The following is a 12456-nucleotide window of genomic DNA, read 5'->3' on the forward strand; positions in this document are numbered from 1 at the left end:
AGCTAATCCAAGTTTATAATTTTAAAAGGCTAATTGATCATTAGAAAACCCTTCTACAATTATGTTAGCATTGCTGAAAACTGTTGTTCTGATTAAAGAAGCAATACAACTGGCCTTTAGACAAGTTGAGTATCTGGAGCATCAGCATTTGTGAGCTCGATTACAGGCTCAAATTAGCCAGAAACTCGTCAGTCTATTCTTGTTCTGAGAAATGAAGGCTATTCCATGTGAGAAATTGCCAACGTCAACAGTGAAGAAGCGACTCTGGAATGCTGGCCTTCTAGGCAGAGTTGCAAAGATAAAGCATTATCTCAGACTGGCCAATAAAAATAAAAGATTAAGATGGGCAAAAGAACAGACACTGGACAGAGGAACTCTGCCTAGAAGGCCAGCATCCCGGAATCGGATCTTCACTGTGGACGTTGAGACGGGTGTTTTGCGGATACTATTTAATGAAGCTGCCAGTTGAGGACTTGTGAGGCGTCTGTTTCTCAAACTAGAGAACCAGTTGAGCACCGGGCCTCCCACTCTTTCTATTCTGGTTAGAAACAGTTTGCACTGTTCTGTGAAGGGAGTAGTACACAGCGTTGTACGATATCTTCAGTTTCTTGGCGATTTCGCGCATGGAATAGCCTTCATTTCTCAGAACAAGCATAGACTGATGAGTTTCATAAGAAAATGATTTGTTTCTGGCCACTTTGAGCCTGTAATCGAACCCACAAATGCTGATGCTCCAGATACTCAAATTAATCAGAACAACAGTTTTCAGCTATGCTAACATAATTGCAAAAGTGTTTTCTAATGATCAATTAGTCTTTTAAAATAATAAACTTGGATTAGCTAACACAACGTGCCATTGGAACAGGAGTGATGGTTGCTGATAATGGGCCTCTGTCGACCAATGTAGATATTCCAGTATTATTATTTTTTTTTTTCCCAGCTACAATAGTCATTTACAACAATGTCTACACTGTGTGTCTGATCAATTTGATGTTATTTTAAATGGACAAAAAAAGGTTATTTCAAAAACAAGGACATTTCAAATGTGACCCCAAACCTTTGAACGGTAGTGTATAATGTTATAATTTTTCAATTCGCTCTGATGATATCAGACCGTTTGTTTCTGTACAAGCCAGATTTAGTACAGGTTGTAGACTTAGCTGGTTGTAGTATCTCACTTACAAGAGAAAGTACCCATGCTGCATCTCCAGCCTAGAGGAAACAGAACTTGATTTAAAATGTGTCAAATGAAAACATTTGCCATGATGATAGAAAAACTTACCGTGTGAGCAATTTTAGCCTACCTTTTCATCTTGCACCATTGTCTCCACACTTCCAATGAGTGAGTGGGCATTTTCTATTTCAGCCTGAGAAAAAGAAAAACGTCATTTTAATATACATTTTTCACCTTTGTGAGCTACAATTCATGGTGCTTGAAATTCTCTGTGCAGCAAGAACACATAGCAAAAGAGATCTGTGACATAGCCCCAAATGTGACTCAGTGGCGCCTCCTGTGTGAGTGAACTGTTCACAGTCTACTCTGGTGATTTTCAACCTTCTTTTAACTGTGGCACAACTTGATGTGATAACAACTTTTCTGATCCATACATTTTCGGTGACAAACATTTTTCATAGATTAAATAGAGTTTATTTAAACTATTTTCATAGTTCCTTTACTCATGGTTAATTTGTGTGTACCCCTTTGAACTTCGGTAAAATAGGTCTCACTTTTGAACGGAAAGGTCTAGCAACGAGCGGTTTTCTGCATTGTAAAGGTGCAACCACAGACAACGCCATGCTCTGTTTGTTAGTAAGACACTGTGGTACTGCAACCTGGTCTCAAAGCATTTTGTATTATTCTGTAAATTAATCTGAGGCACTCCATTTATGTTACATTCCGTGTGGTATGTATGAATCGTTACAAATGATAATTCATTTATATGTAATGAATTTGCAAAAAAGTATGATATGTTACAAATTCTAGATAGGTTGCTAAAGTTAGCTAGGCTAGGGGTTAAGAGTTAGGGTTAAGTTTAAGAGTTAGGTTAAAGGGTTAAGATTAGGGGAACGGCTAGCTAAAAGGGTTAAGGTTAGGGTTATCTAACATGCTAAGTAGTTGAAAAGTTAGTAATTAGCTAAAATGTTCTGTGATGAGATTTGAACTTGCAACCTTTGAGATGCTAGACGTTTGCGTTATACCCCTTTCATTTTTGCCTTTAGTAACCATCCGTCTTATGTAACCATACCAAATGTAACACACCATACTAAATATAATGTCCTGGATTTATATACATAATAATACGAAATGCTCTGAGACCAGGTTCGTTACTGCAAAGCCGCAGACCTTCGCTAATGGTTTTCACAGGCAAAGTAAAATTATACAAATCATTTTGCTTGTGATGTGCGCCCCTCAAATGATACAACTGTAACAACAGCTCCTGCGCACTGGACTTGAAACAAAGATGCAGATGTAACCATGTGTGCCATTCAATGAATTATCTGAGCGCCACTGGTGCGCCCAAGTCAAAAACCGACATTCATGCCACTGGTCACGTTTGTAAGTGAGTGTTTAAAAAAGAATATCAAGATTAGGAAAGGTTTCGCAGCACACCTGATAGTTCCTCAAGGCACACCAGTGTGCCGCAGCACACCGGTTGAAAACCACTGGTCTACTCTACAGCCTTAAATACAATTTATGCTTGCTCTGGCAATGCAATCCGGAGGCTCCGTAAGGAGGGTTAACACAATTGCAGAGCCTCCAGAGGCAAAATCAAACTCTGTACCGCATTGCTGTGTGCCTCCCAAATTTTGTAACAATGTGGAGGGCTCCGTATACCTCTGCATTGACATGGTTGGTTGACGGTAGGTGGGGACGTTAGGTCCTGTATAAACAAACTCACTTCCTTTACAACAGCTCTGCAAAGTGCAAGAAGCAGGAATTCTCTGACTTCTACGGAGGCCGCACAGCAAAAAATGCTGTACAGCAAGGATTACGATGCGGCCACCGAAGAAGTCAGAGCATTCATGCTTCTTGCGCTTCCTGGAGCAGACCTGTTGCCAAGGAAAGGAGTTTATTTATACAGGACCTCCTGCTCCCACCTACCATCAACCAGTCATGAAAATGCGGAGCTATACGGAACCCTCTCCGTTGTTACAAAATTTGGGAGGTGTGCGTCTATGCAGTTCGGAGCTCGAGGCTACGCAATTGCATCTCACACCCTCCGTACGGAGCCACGGGATTGGGAGCCAAGGTTAGGTTGACTTTTTGCAAAGTGGACCTTTGCGGGACAGTCAATGTTTTAACGCCTGCAAGTTCAAGTCTAGCCAAATAATGCACTAAAGGAGCCTAACGTTAATCCTTATAGTCCAAGGACCTTACATGTTCTGTTTAAAACTTCTCAGGGATAGCCCCCTTTTTTTCAATTTTCAGGACCTGAAGGATATGCATATTCTTGGTAGCATTTGAAAGGAAATACTGAAGTTCGTAGAAATATGAATTGAATGTAGGAGAATATAACAATAGATCTGGTAGAAGAAAATACAAAGAAAAAAAAGGTTTTTTTTTGTTGTATTTTCTTTCTACCACCATCTTTGAAATGCAACAGAAAGGTCCCAAATCTAGCCATCACTCTGGTTGTAATTCCGATGGTGTCCACAAGATGGCAGCAGTGTATGTTTCAGACTGATAACTTGAAGTATGAGCGAGCTACGTGACATTTAGTATGAAGTCACCCAGGTACATTTGGGAAAATTGTGAAGGACACATTTAAATTAAATTTTTCTACAAGAATATCGTAAAATCTGTATACTTGGACTTTGATTTAGCTTTTCCCGTATTAGGAGCCATATTGTAAGTTCAACATTTGCAAAACACCCAGTTTTCATAACTCTCCATATTCTTGCAATTTTTGACCAAAAGGAAAAGACTGTCGCACAAGGTTAGCAGCCAAATGTTGTGACAGATACGGGGTTTCACAGCTCATTGGCTATTTTGCTAGCTTTGGTTGACCCCGATTGGTGCTTATTTGACAAAGTTAGTCAATCAAGTGAAGACCGCCCGTGTCATCGGTCAAATATGGTGTCATAAAGGATATACTACACCCCTAATAATACAGTGAAGTCTGGTTACGTTCTAGGATCTCTAATAAAATAAACGTGATTTGACTGGATGAAACAACGTTTAGATTCACAGATTCCTTTCTTTGCAAATTGAACAAGTGGAAATACAAAATTGATCGTGCATGCTATATGGACCTTTTTAGGATATGATAAAGGATTTTATCTAACAAAACAACACTTCATGTTATCTCTGGGACCCTTTGGATGATGCATTCTGAAATCTTGTTCTGATTTAAGTACACATTTCACCTTCAGAGGTGCATTTATCAAACCTATTGCGGTGGGGGGAAAAAAGTGTTTTGTTGTTAGGAGCTCTCCTCAGACAATAGCATGTCATTTTTTCACAGTAATAGTTACTGTAAATTGGACAGTGCAGTTATATTAACAACATTTGTTGTTTCTCTAAAATCTGCGATCGTGACACACGGCGCTGCAGTATTTACAACTGCCCCGTTGATGGGAGCCTAGCCCTAATTAAAGGTGAATTGGCTCTGGAAGCCAAAACAGCCAAATACTCCATCTCAAATCAAATCTTATTGGTCACATACACATTTAGCAGATGTTATTGCGGGTGTAGCAAAATGTTTGTGTTTCTAGCCCCAACAGTGCAGTAACATCTAACAAGTAATATCTATTAATTTCCCAACAATACACACAAATCTAAAGTAAAGGAATATATACAATACTTGGACGAGCAATGTCGGAACGGCATAGACTAAAATACAGTATATACACACATATGAGATGAGTAATGCAAAATATGTAAACATTATTAAAGCGACTAGTGTTCCACTATTAAAGTGGCCAGTGATTTCAAGTCTATGTATATGGGGCAGCTGACTCTAAGGTGCTAGCTAGTGATGGCTATTTAACAGTTTGATGGCCTTGAGATAGAAGCTGTTTTTCAGTCTCGGTCCCAGCTTTGATGCACCTGTACTGATCTCACCTTCTGGATGATAGCGGAGTGAACAGGCAGTGGCTTGGGTGGTTGTTGCCCTTGATCTTTTTGGCCTTCCTGTGATATAGGGTGCTGTAGGTGTCCTGGAGAACAGGTAGTTTGCCCCCAGTGATGCGTTGGGCAGACCGCACCACCCTCTGGAGAGCCTTGCGGTTGCAGGCGGTGCAGTTGCCATACCAGGCTGTGATACAGCATGACAGGATGCTCTCAATTGTGCATCTGTAAAAGTTTGAGGGTTTTAGGTGCCAAGGCAAATTTTTTCAGCCTCCTGAGGTTGAAGAGGTGCTGTTGCACCTTCTTCACCAGGCTGTCTGTGTGGGTGGATCATTTCAGTTTGTCAGTGATGTGTACACCGAGGAACTTGAAGCTTCCCACCTTCTCCACTGCGGTTCCGTCGATATGGATAGGGGGGGTGCACCCTCTGCTGTTTCCTGAAGTCCACGATCAGCTCCTTTGTTTTGTTGACATTGAGTGAGAGGTTATATTCCTGGCACCACTCTCCCAGGGCCCTCACCTCCTCCCTGTAGGCTGTCTCATCATTGTTGGTAATCAGGCCTACTACTGTTGCATTGTCTGCAAACTTGATTGACTTGGAGGTAGTGCGTGGCCACGCAGTCATGGGTGAAGAGGGAGTACAGGAGGGGGCTGAGCACACACCCTTGTGGGGTTCCCATGTTGAGGATCAGCGAAGTGGAGGTTTCCTACCTTCACCACCTGGGGGCGGCACATCAGAAAGTCCAGGACCCAGTTGCACAGGGCGGGGTTCAGACCCAGGGCCCCGAGCTTAATGATGAACTTGGAGGGTACTATGGCGTGTAATGCTGAGCTATAGCCAATGAACAGCATTCTTACATAAGTATTCCTCTTGTCCAGATGGGATAAGACAGTGTGCAGTACAATGGCGATTGCATCGTCTGTGGATCTATTGGGCGGTAAGCAAATTAAAGTGTGTCTAGGGTGTCAGGTAAGGTAGATGTGATATCTGTTCCTTGATTAGACTCAAAGCCCTTCATGACGACAGAAGTGAGCGCTACGTGGCGATAGTCATTCAGTTCAGTTACCTTTGCTTTCTTGGGTACAGGAACAATGGTAGACTTCTTGAAGCATGTGAGGACAGCAGACTGCGATAGGGATTGATTGAATATGTCCTTAAACACTCCAGCCAGCTGGTCTGCGCATGCTCTGAAGAAGTGGCTAGGGATGCCATCTGGGCCGGCAGCCTTGCAAGGGTTAACACGCTTAAATGTCTTACTCACGTTGGCCACGGAGGAGAGCCTACAGGCCTTGATAGCTGGCCGCGTCAGTGGCACGGTTATCCTCAAAGCTGGCGAAAAATGTGTTTAGCTTATCCGGAAGCAAGACATCGGAGTCCGCGAAGTGGCTGGTTTTCCATTTATAGTCCGATTGTCTGTAGACTATGCCGCATACATCTCATTCCTGAGCCGTTGAATTGCGACTCCACTTTGTCTAAGGAACTGACGGTTTGCAGGTTTGATTGCCTTACGGAGGGAATAACTACACTGTTTGTATTCGGCCATATTTCCAGCCACCTTGCCATGTTTAAAATACGATGGTTTGTGCTTTCAGTTGTGTGTGAATGATTCCATCTTTCCATGGTTTCTGGTAGAGGTCGACCGATTATGATTTTTCAACGGCGATATCGATTATTGGAGGACCAAAAAAGCTGATACCGATTAATCTGACCATTTTTATTTATATACAGTGGGGTAAAAAAGTATTTAGTCAGCCACCAATTGTGCAAGTTCTCCAACTTAAAAAGATGAGAGAGGCCTGTAATTTACATCATAGGTACACTTCAACTATGACAGAAAAATTTGAAGAAAAAAAATCCAGAAAATCACATTGTAGGATTTTTTATGAATTTATTTGCAAATTATGGTGGAAAATAAGTATTTGGTCATCTACAAACAAGCAAGATTTCTGGCTCTCACAGACCTGTAACTTCTTTAAGAGGCTCCTCTGTCCTCCACTTGTTACCTGTATTAATGGCACCTGTTTAAACTTGTTATCAGTATAAAATACACCTGTCCACAACCTCAAACAGTCACACTCCAAACTCCACTATGGCCAAGACCAAAGAGCTGTCAAAGGACACCAGAAACAAAATTGTAGACCTGCACCAGGCTGGGAAGACTGAATCTGCAATAGGTAAGCCCTGTGGGAGCAATTATTAGTAAATAATAATTGCTCCCACAGTTGATTTCTTCAAACCCAAGCTGCTTACCTATTGCAGATTCAGTCTTCCCAGCCTGGTGCAGGTCTACAATTTTGTTTCTGGTGTCCTTTGACAGCTCTTTGGTCTTGGTCTTTTAAGTGGGAGAACTTGCACAATTGGTGGCTGACTAAATACTTTTTTGCCCCACTGTATATATGACAATTACAACAACTGAATGAACACTTATTTTAACTTAATAGAAAGAAAAAAAATATATATATATAACATAAATAAAATCAATTTAGTCTCAAATAAGTAATGAAACATGTTCAATTTGGTTTAAATAATGCAAAAACAGTGTTGGAGAAGTAAAGTGCAATATGTGCCATGTAAAAAAGCTAACGTTTAAGTTCCTTGCTCAGAACATATCAAAGCTGGTGGTTCCTTTTAACATGAGTCTTCAATATTCCCAGTTAAGAAGTTGTAGGTTGTAGTTATTATAGGACTATTTCTCTATATACCATTAGTATTTCATATACCTTTGACGACTGGGTGTTCTTATAGGCACTATAGTATTGCCAGCCTAGTCTCGGGAGTTGATAGGCTTAAACAGCGCTGTGTTTCAAGCATTGCGAAGAGCTGCTGGCAAGGAGGAAAATGCAGTTTGAATAAATGCTTACGAGCCTGTTGCTGCCTACCACCGCTCTATCAAATATCAAATCATAGAATTAATTATAATAACATCTCCTATACAGTTTCCAGGGTTAGAGTAGTGCAGAAGTTGTCATATGCTGAGGCAGTGAAGAAAGTAGAGTAAGATAGGTCAATGGGCAGGGATCCTGAGAGGAGTGGTGTGAGTAGTACACCTGTACCACTACAGAGGGATAGGCCAACAAGTGATATATTTTTCAGTAAGATTGGATTTTTATCATTTATAGCAATGGTTATCAACTGTACTGCAGGGATGGAATGCAAGTCGCAGAAAATTGAGGTTATGGTGGCAGCTGCAGAGAGGTATTTGGGTGTACGAGACTTGACATCAGAAGAGTTGCAGGGTGTGTTAAGTGGTGGTATCCCATCCTTTCAGATTGTTGGCATGAGGTAGGAATAAATAGATTTAAATAGTGGAGTGGTGTGGTGGTGTTTTTGAGAGTGTGTGTTAGATGGTAGAGTATTTGTTGGTTTATTTTTTCAAGCAAAGTATAAGGGAGTTGTACTCCTGTCTAGTTGGTGGCGGTAATGCAACATATTGGATGCCAACCGCTGATAAACCTCATCGAAGAAGAAAAAGGCAGCTTGGCTGTCGAAACTTTGGTTATAAAAATATTGCACCTTTTCTTTTTACACCTGCTACTGAAGAGAGAAGAATGCCTTGATCGCGAGGTGACATAGATAGCAGCCGTTGCTTTACGAGGTATCTGAAAATACATGATCTAAGTGATTGATAGTTGGTATTCAGCCATCATAAAAGTATGCCTTATTTACTTTGAAGAATCAAACAAAATGTAAAATACACAACTGAAATATTGTATTAAAGTCATGTGGATAGATGGATAAGCAGTAATGGACAGTCACTACCATCATGGGTCTTATTAATTGTTGTACTCTGTTGTTATAGCATGCAACCTACATAATGCACTTAATGTTTAAAAAAAAATCTAAACCGAAAACCATTTTTTTAATAATCGAAACGACCTCAAAGCACTAATTGCTCAGCACTACAGATAGCTAATTAGCACAGGTCCTCCCTGTATTATGTAAACAAGCCCTGTAACATCGAAATACGGCCATGTGTGAACCATAACCCTATAAAAAAAGTGTGTATCAATTTAACCTTTTGTTTTAGAAAAACGACATCGCTAATATGAAAGATACGGTCTATATGCACCCAAATCTGTACAGCAGGAGAAGACGCCTTCGTCCAATGACGCGTATGTGTAATGGAACGGGGAGTAGTTCAAATCCAGCTAACGGTTCTCTCCACAATCGAGTCACATGTGGAGTTTACAAAAAATGTAATAATTCATAATTCACATTTCCTGGATACTCACATCAGAGCAGAGCAAGGAACTTGGGTCAAGAATATTAAACCAGAGGCGTAGTCGACTGAGGAATGTCTGGAAAATAAATGACATGCATTTAAACACTTCAGATCAACAATCATTCCAAATATGCATTCTGTGGCTTACTACATACAGTATGTTATTAATTGCTCATCTAATACGTTGATGGATGGGATATTCACCTTGCCCTCGTTTTTCCAATAAAGTAAGTTAATATCCATTTGAAAAAGCAACGACTACCCACAAAGTCACAGTGAATTATTGGTGTATAGGTTACATATTTTGTTTCATTATGTAAAGAAATTTAGAAATAACTCCGTTTGAATTGTACGTGTCTAGGTCAAGTTCTATGTACAATTTACTTCCGGAGTTGATCACATGGCAGGGAGCGTTTGCCATGTTCACGAGAATCAGCCTGAGCTGGGCAGTGCGCAAATTGGCAAGCACAATGACCAAAATTAAGAAATCCGCAGATAGCGAACCAGTTTATATTACGCCTGCTACGTTATGTTACAAACTTTTATATATATATATATATATATATATATATATATATATATATATATATATATATTCATTCCAAAGGTATTTTACCTAGCTAGATAAGTTATTATTAGGCAGCCTACCTGCGCAAAACATTTGTATGACGCCCTAAAACACAGCACTGCTGTAGACACTTATTTTAATTGTGTTTGCGGATCGCAACCAACCTAGAGGTGCATACACTGCCACCTACTGTCAGACCGGTCACGTCCTCCCTAGTAACTGCGACCCATTATATGGAGACCGGAGTATGGGCGTGTGCAAAGGAGTGGGCGTTTCTAAAGCGAGCAGGTAATTCTGCTATGCCTAACAATCTCTGCAAGGTCAAACATTGTCCAAGGTACAACAACTCGAGATGAAAGTATAATATGTTCACATAACTAAACCAGGATCAAATCAAATTGTATTTGTCACATGTGTCCCAAATACAACAGGTGTTTTTATTTTGATATTTTATCTCACCTTTATTTAACCAGGTAGGCCAGTTGAGAACAAGTTCTCATTTACAACTGCGACCTGGCCAAGATAAAGCACAGCAGTTCGACACATACAACAACACAGAGTTACACATGGAATAAACATACAGTCAATAATACAGTAGAAAAAAGAAAAATATATATACAGTGAGTGCAAATGAGGTAAGATAAGGTAAGGCAATAAATAGGCCATGGTGGCGAAGTAATTACAATATAGCAATTAGACACTGGAATGGTAGATGTGTAGAAGAGTAATGTGCAAGTAGAGATACTGAGGTGCAAAGGAGCAAGATATAAATAAATAAAACAGTATGGGGATGAGGTAGTTAGATGGGCTGTTTACAGATGGGCTATGTACAGGTGCGGTGATCTGTGAGATGCTCTGACAGTTGGTGCTTAAAGCTAGTGAGGGAGATATGGGTCTCCAGCTTCATTGATTTTTGCAGTTTGTTCCAGTCATTGGCAGCAGAGAACTGGAAGGAAAGGCAGCCAAAGGAGCAATTGGCTTTGGGGGTGACCAGTGAGATATACCTGCTGGAGCGCGTGCTACGGGTGGGTGCTACTATGGTGACCAGTGAGCTGAGATAAGGCGGGGCTTTACCTAGCAGAGACTTGTAGATGACCTGGAGCCAGTGGGTTTGGCAATGAGTATGGAGCGATGGCCAGCCAACGAGAGCGTACAGGTCGCAGTGGTGGGTAATATATGGGGCTTTGGTGACAATACGGATGGCACTGTGGTAAACTGCATCCAATTTGTTGAGTAGAGTGTTGGAGGCTATTTTATAGATGACATCGCCGAAGTCGAGGATCGGTAGGATGGTCAGTTTTACGAGGGTATGTTTGGCAGCATGAGTGAAGTATGCTTTGTTGTGAAATAGGAAGCCGATTCTAGATTACATTTTGGATTGGAGATGCTTAATGTGAGTCTGGAAGGAGAGTTTACAGTCTAACCAGACACCTAGGTATTTGTAGTTGTCCACATATTCTAAGTCAGAACCGTCCAGAGTAGTGATGCTGGACGGGCGGGCAGGTGCGGGCAGTGATCGGTTGAAGAGCATGCACTTAGTTTTACTTGCATTTAAGAGCAGTTGGAGGCCACGGAAGGAGAGTTGTATGGCATTGAAGCTCGCCTGGAGGTTAGTTAACACAGTGTCCAAAGATGGGCCAGAAATATACAGAATGGTGATCTCTGCGTAGAGGTGGATCAGAGATTCACCAGCAGCAAGAGCAACATCATTGATGTGTACAGTATACCTTACTATGAAAAGCTTACTTATGAGCCTTTAACCAACAATGCAGTTCAAGAAAGAGTTAAAAAAATATTTACTAAATATACTAAAGTAAAAAATGAATTAAAAAATAACAGCCCTCCTTTCCCTGTAGTTCACAATCAGCTCCTTTATCTTGCTCACGTTGAGGGAGAGGTTGTCCTGGCACCACACTGCCAGGTCTCTGACCTCGTCCATAAAGGCTGTCTCACGTTGTCAGTGATCAGGCCTACCACTGTTGTGTCATCAGCAAACTTAATGATGGTGTTGGAGTTGTGCTTGGCCACACAGTTGTGGGTGAACAGGGAGTACAGGAGGTAACTAAGCATGCACCCCTGAGGGGCCCCACGATTGAGATGGTGTCGTCTGTGGATCTGTTGGGGCAGTATGCGAATTGGAGTGGGTTTAGGCTTTCCGGGATAATGGTGTGGAAGTAAGCCATGTCCAGCCTTTCAAAACACTTCATGGCTACCGACGTGAGTACTACTGTTCTGTAGTCATTCAGGCAGGTTACCTTCACTTTCTTGGGCACACGGACTATGGTGGTCTGCTTGAAACATGTAGGTATTACAGACTCGGTCAGGGAGAGGTTGAAAATGTCAGTTGGTCTGCACATGCTCTGAGTACACATCCTGGTAAGACCACAGCCTGTCGTTTCCAAAGGGAACAAATTAGCCATAGTGGGCAGAACAAGCAAGGAGGTGGGCAGAGCCAAGCACGAGCAAGCGAGATCCTATTTGCATGTTCTAGTATCATATGCATATTTCCGTTAGGGAACACCTGCTCTATGAAGTGCGCGCGTGCAATAACTAAATTCGCCTTTGCACACCTTCTAAACAACACGATTTTAAAA

The 12456-nt window shown here is 41.4% G+C and overlaps 1 protein-coding gene across 2 annotated transcripts in view; it reads right to left on the minus strand.

Annotated features, from left to right (window-relative positions):
- sfxn4 (sideroflexin 4) overlaps positions 1 to 9717 on the minus strand; it is a 16882-nt gene extending 7165 nt beyond the window's left edge. The window contains exons 1-4 of one of the 2 annotated variants that reach the window (XR_016490901.1): positions 9499 to 9714; positions 9305 to 9370; positions 1305 to 1367; positions 1183 to 1212 (exon numbers count right to left, since the gene is read on the minus strand). Coding sequence is in view for 1 of the 2 variants with exons in the window: in XM_021580205.3 (XP_021435880.2) it covers positions 1183 to 1212; positions 1305 to 1367; positions 9305 to 9370; positions 9499 to 9537 (198 nt within the window). In the remaining variant the exon portion in view is untranslated. Of the gene's footprint in view, positions 1 to 1182; positions 1213 to 1304; positions 1368 to 9304; positions 9371 to 9498 lie in introns of both variants that reach the window. The other variant, XM_021580205.3, reaches the window with a different exon arrangement.
- Between the last annotated feature and the right edge of the window lie 2739 nt (positions 9718 to 12456).

Source organism: Oncorhynchus mykiss, chromosome 23, assembly GCF_057628025.1.
Source record: "Oncorhynchus mykiss isolate SJ-2025 chromosome 23, ASM5762802v1, whole genome shotgun sequence".
Lineage (NCBI taxonomy): Eukaryota > Metazoa > Chordata > Actinopteri > Salmoniformes > Salmonidae > Oncorhynchus > Oncorhynchus mykiss.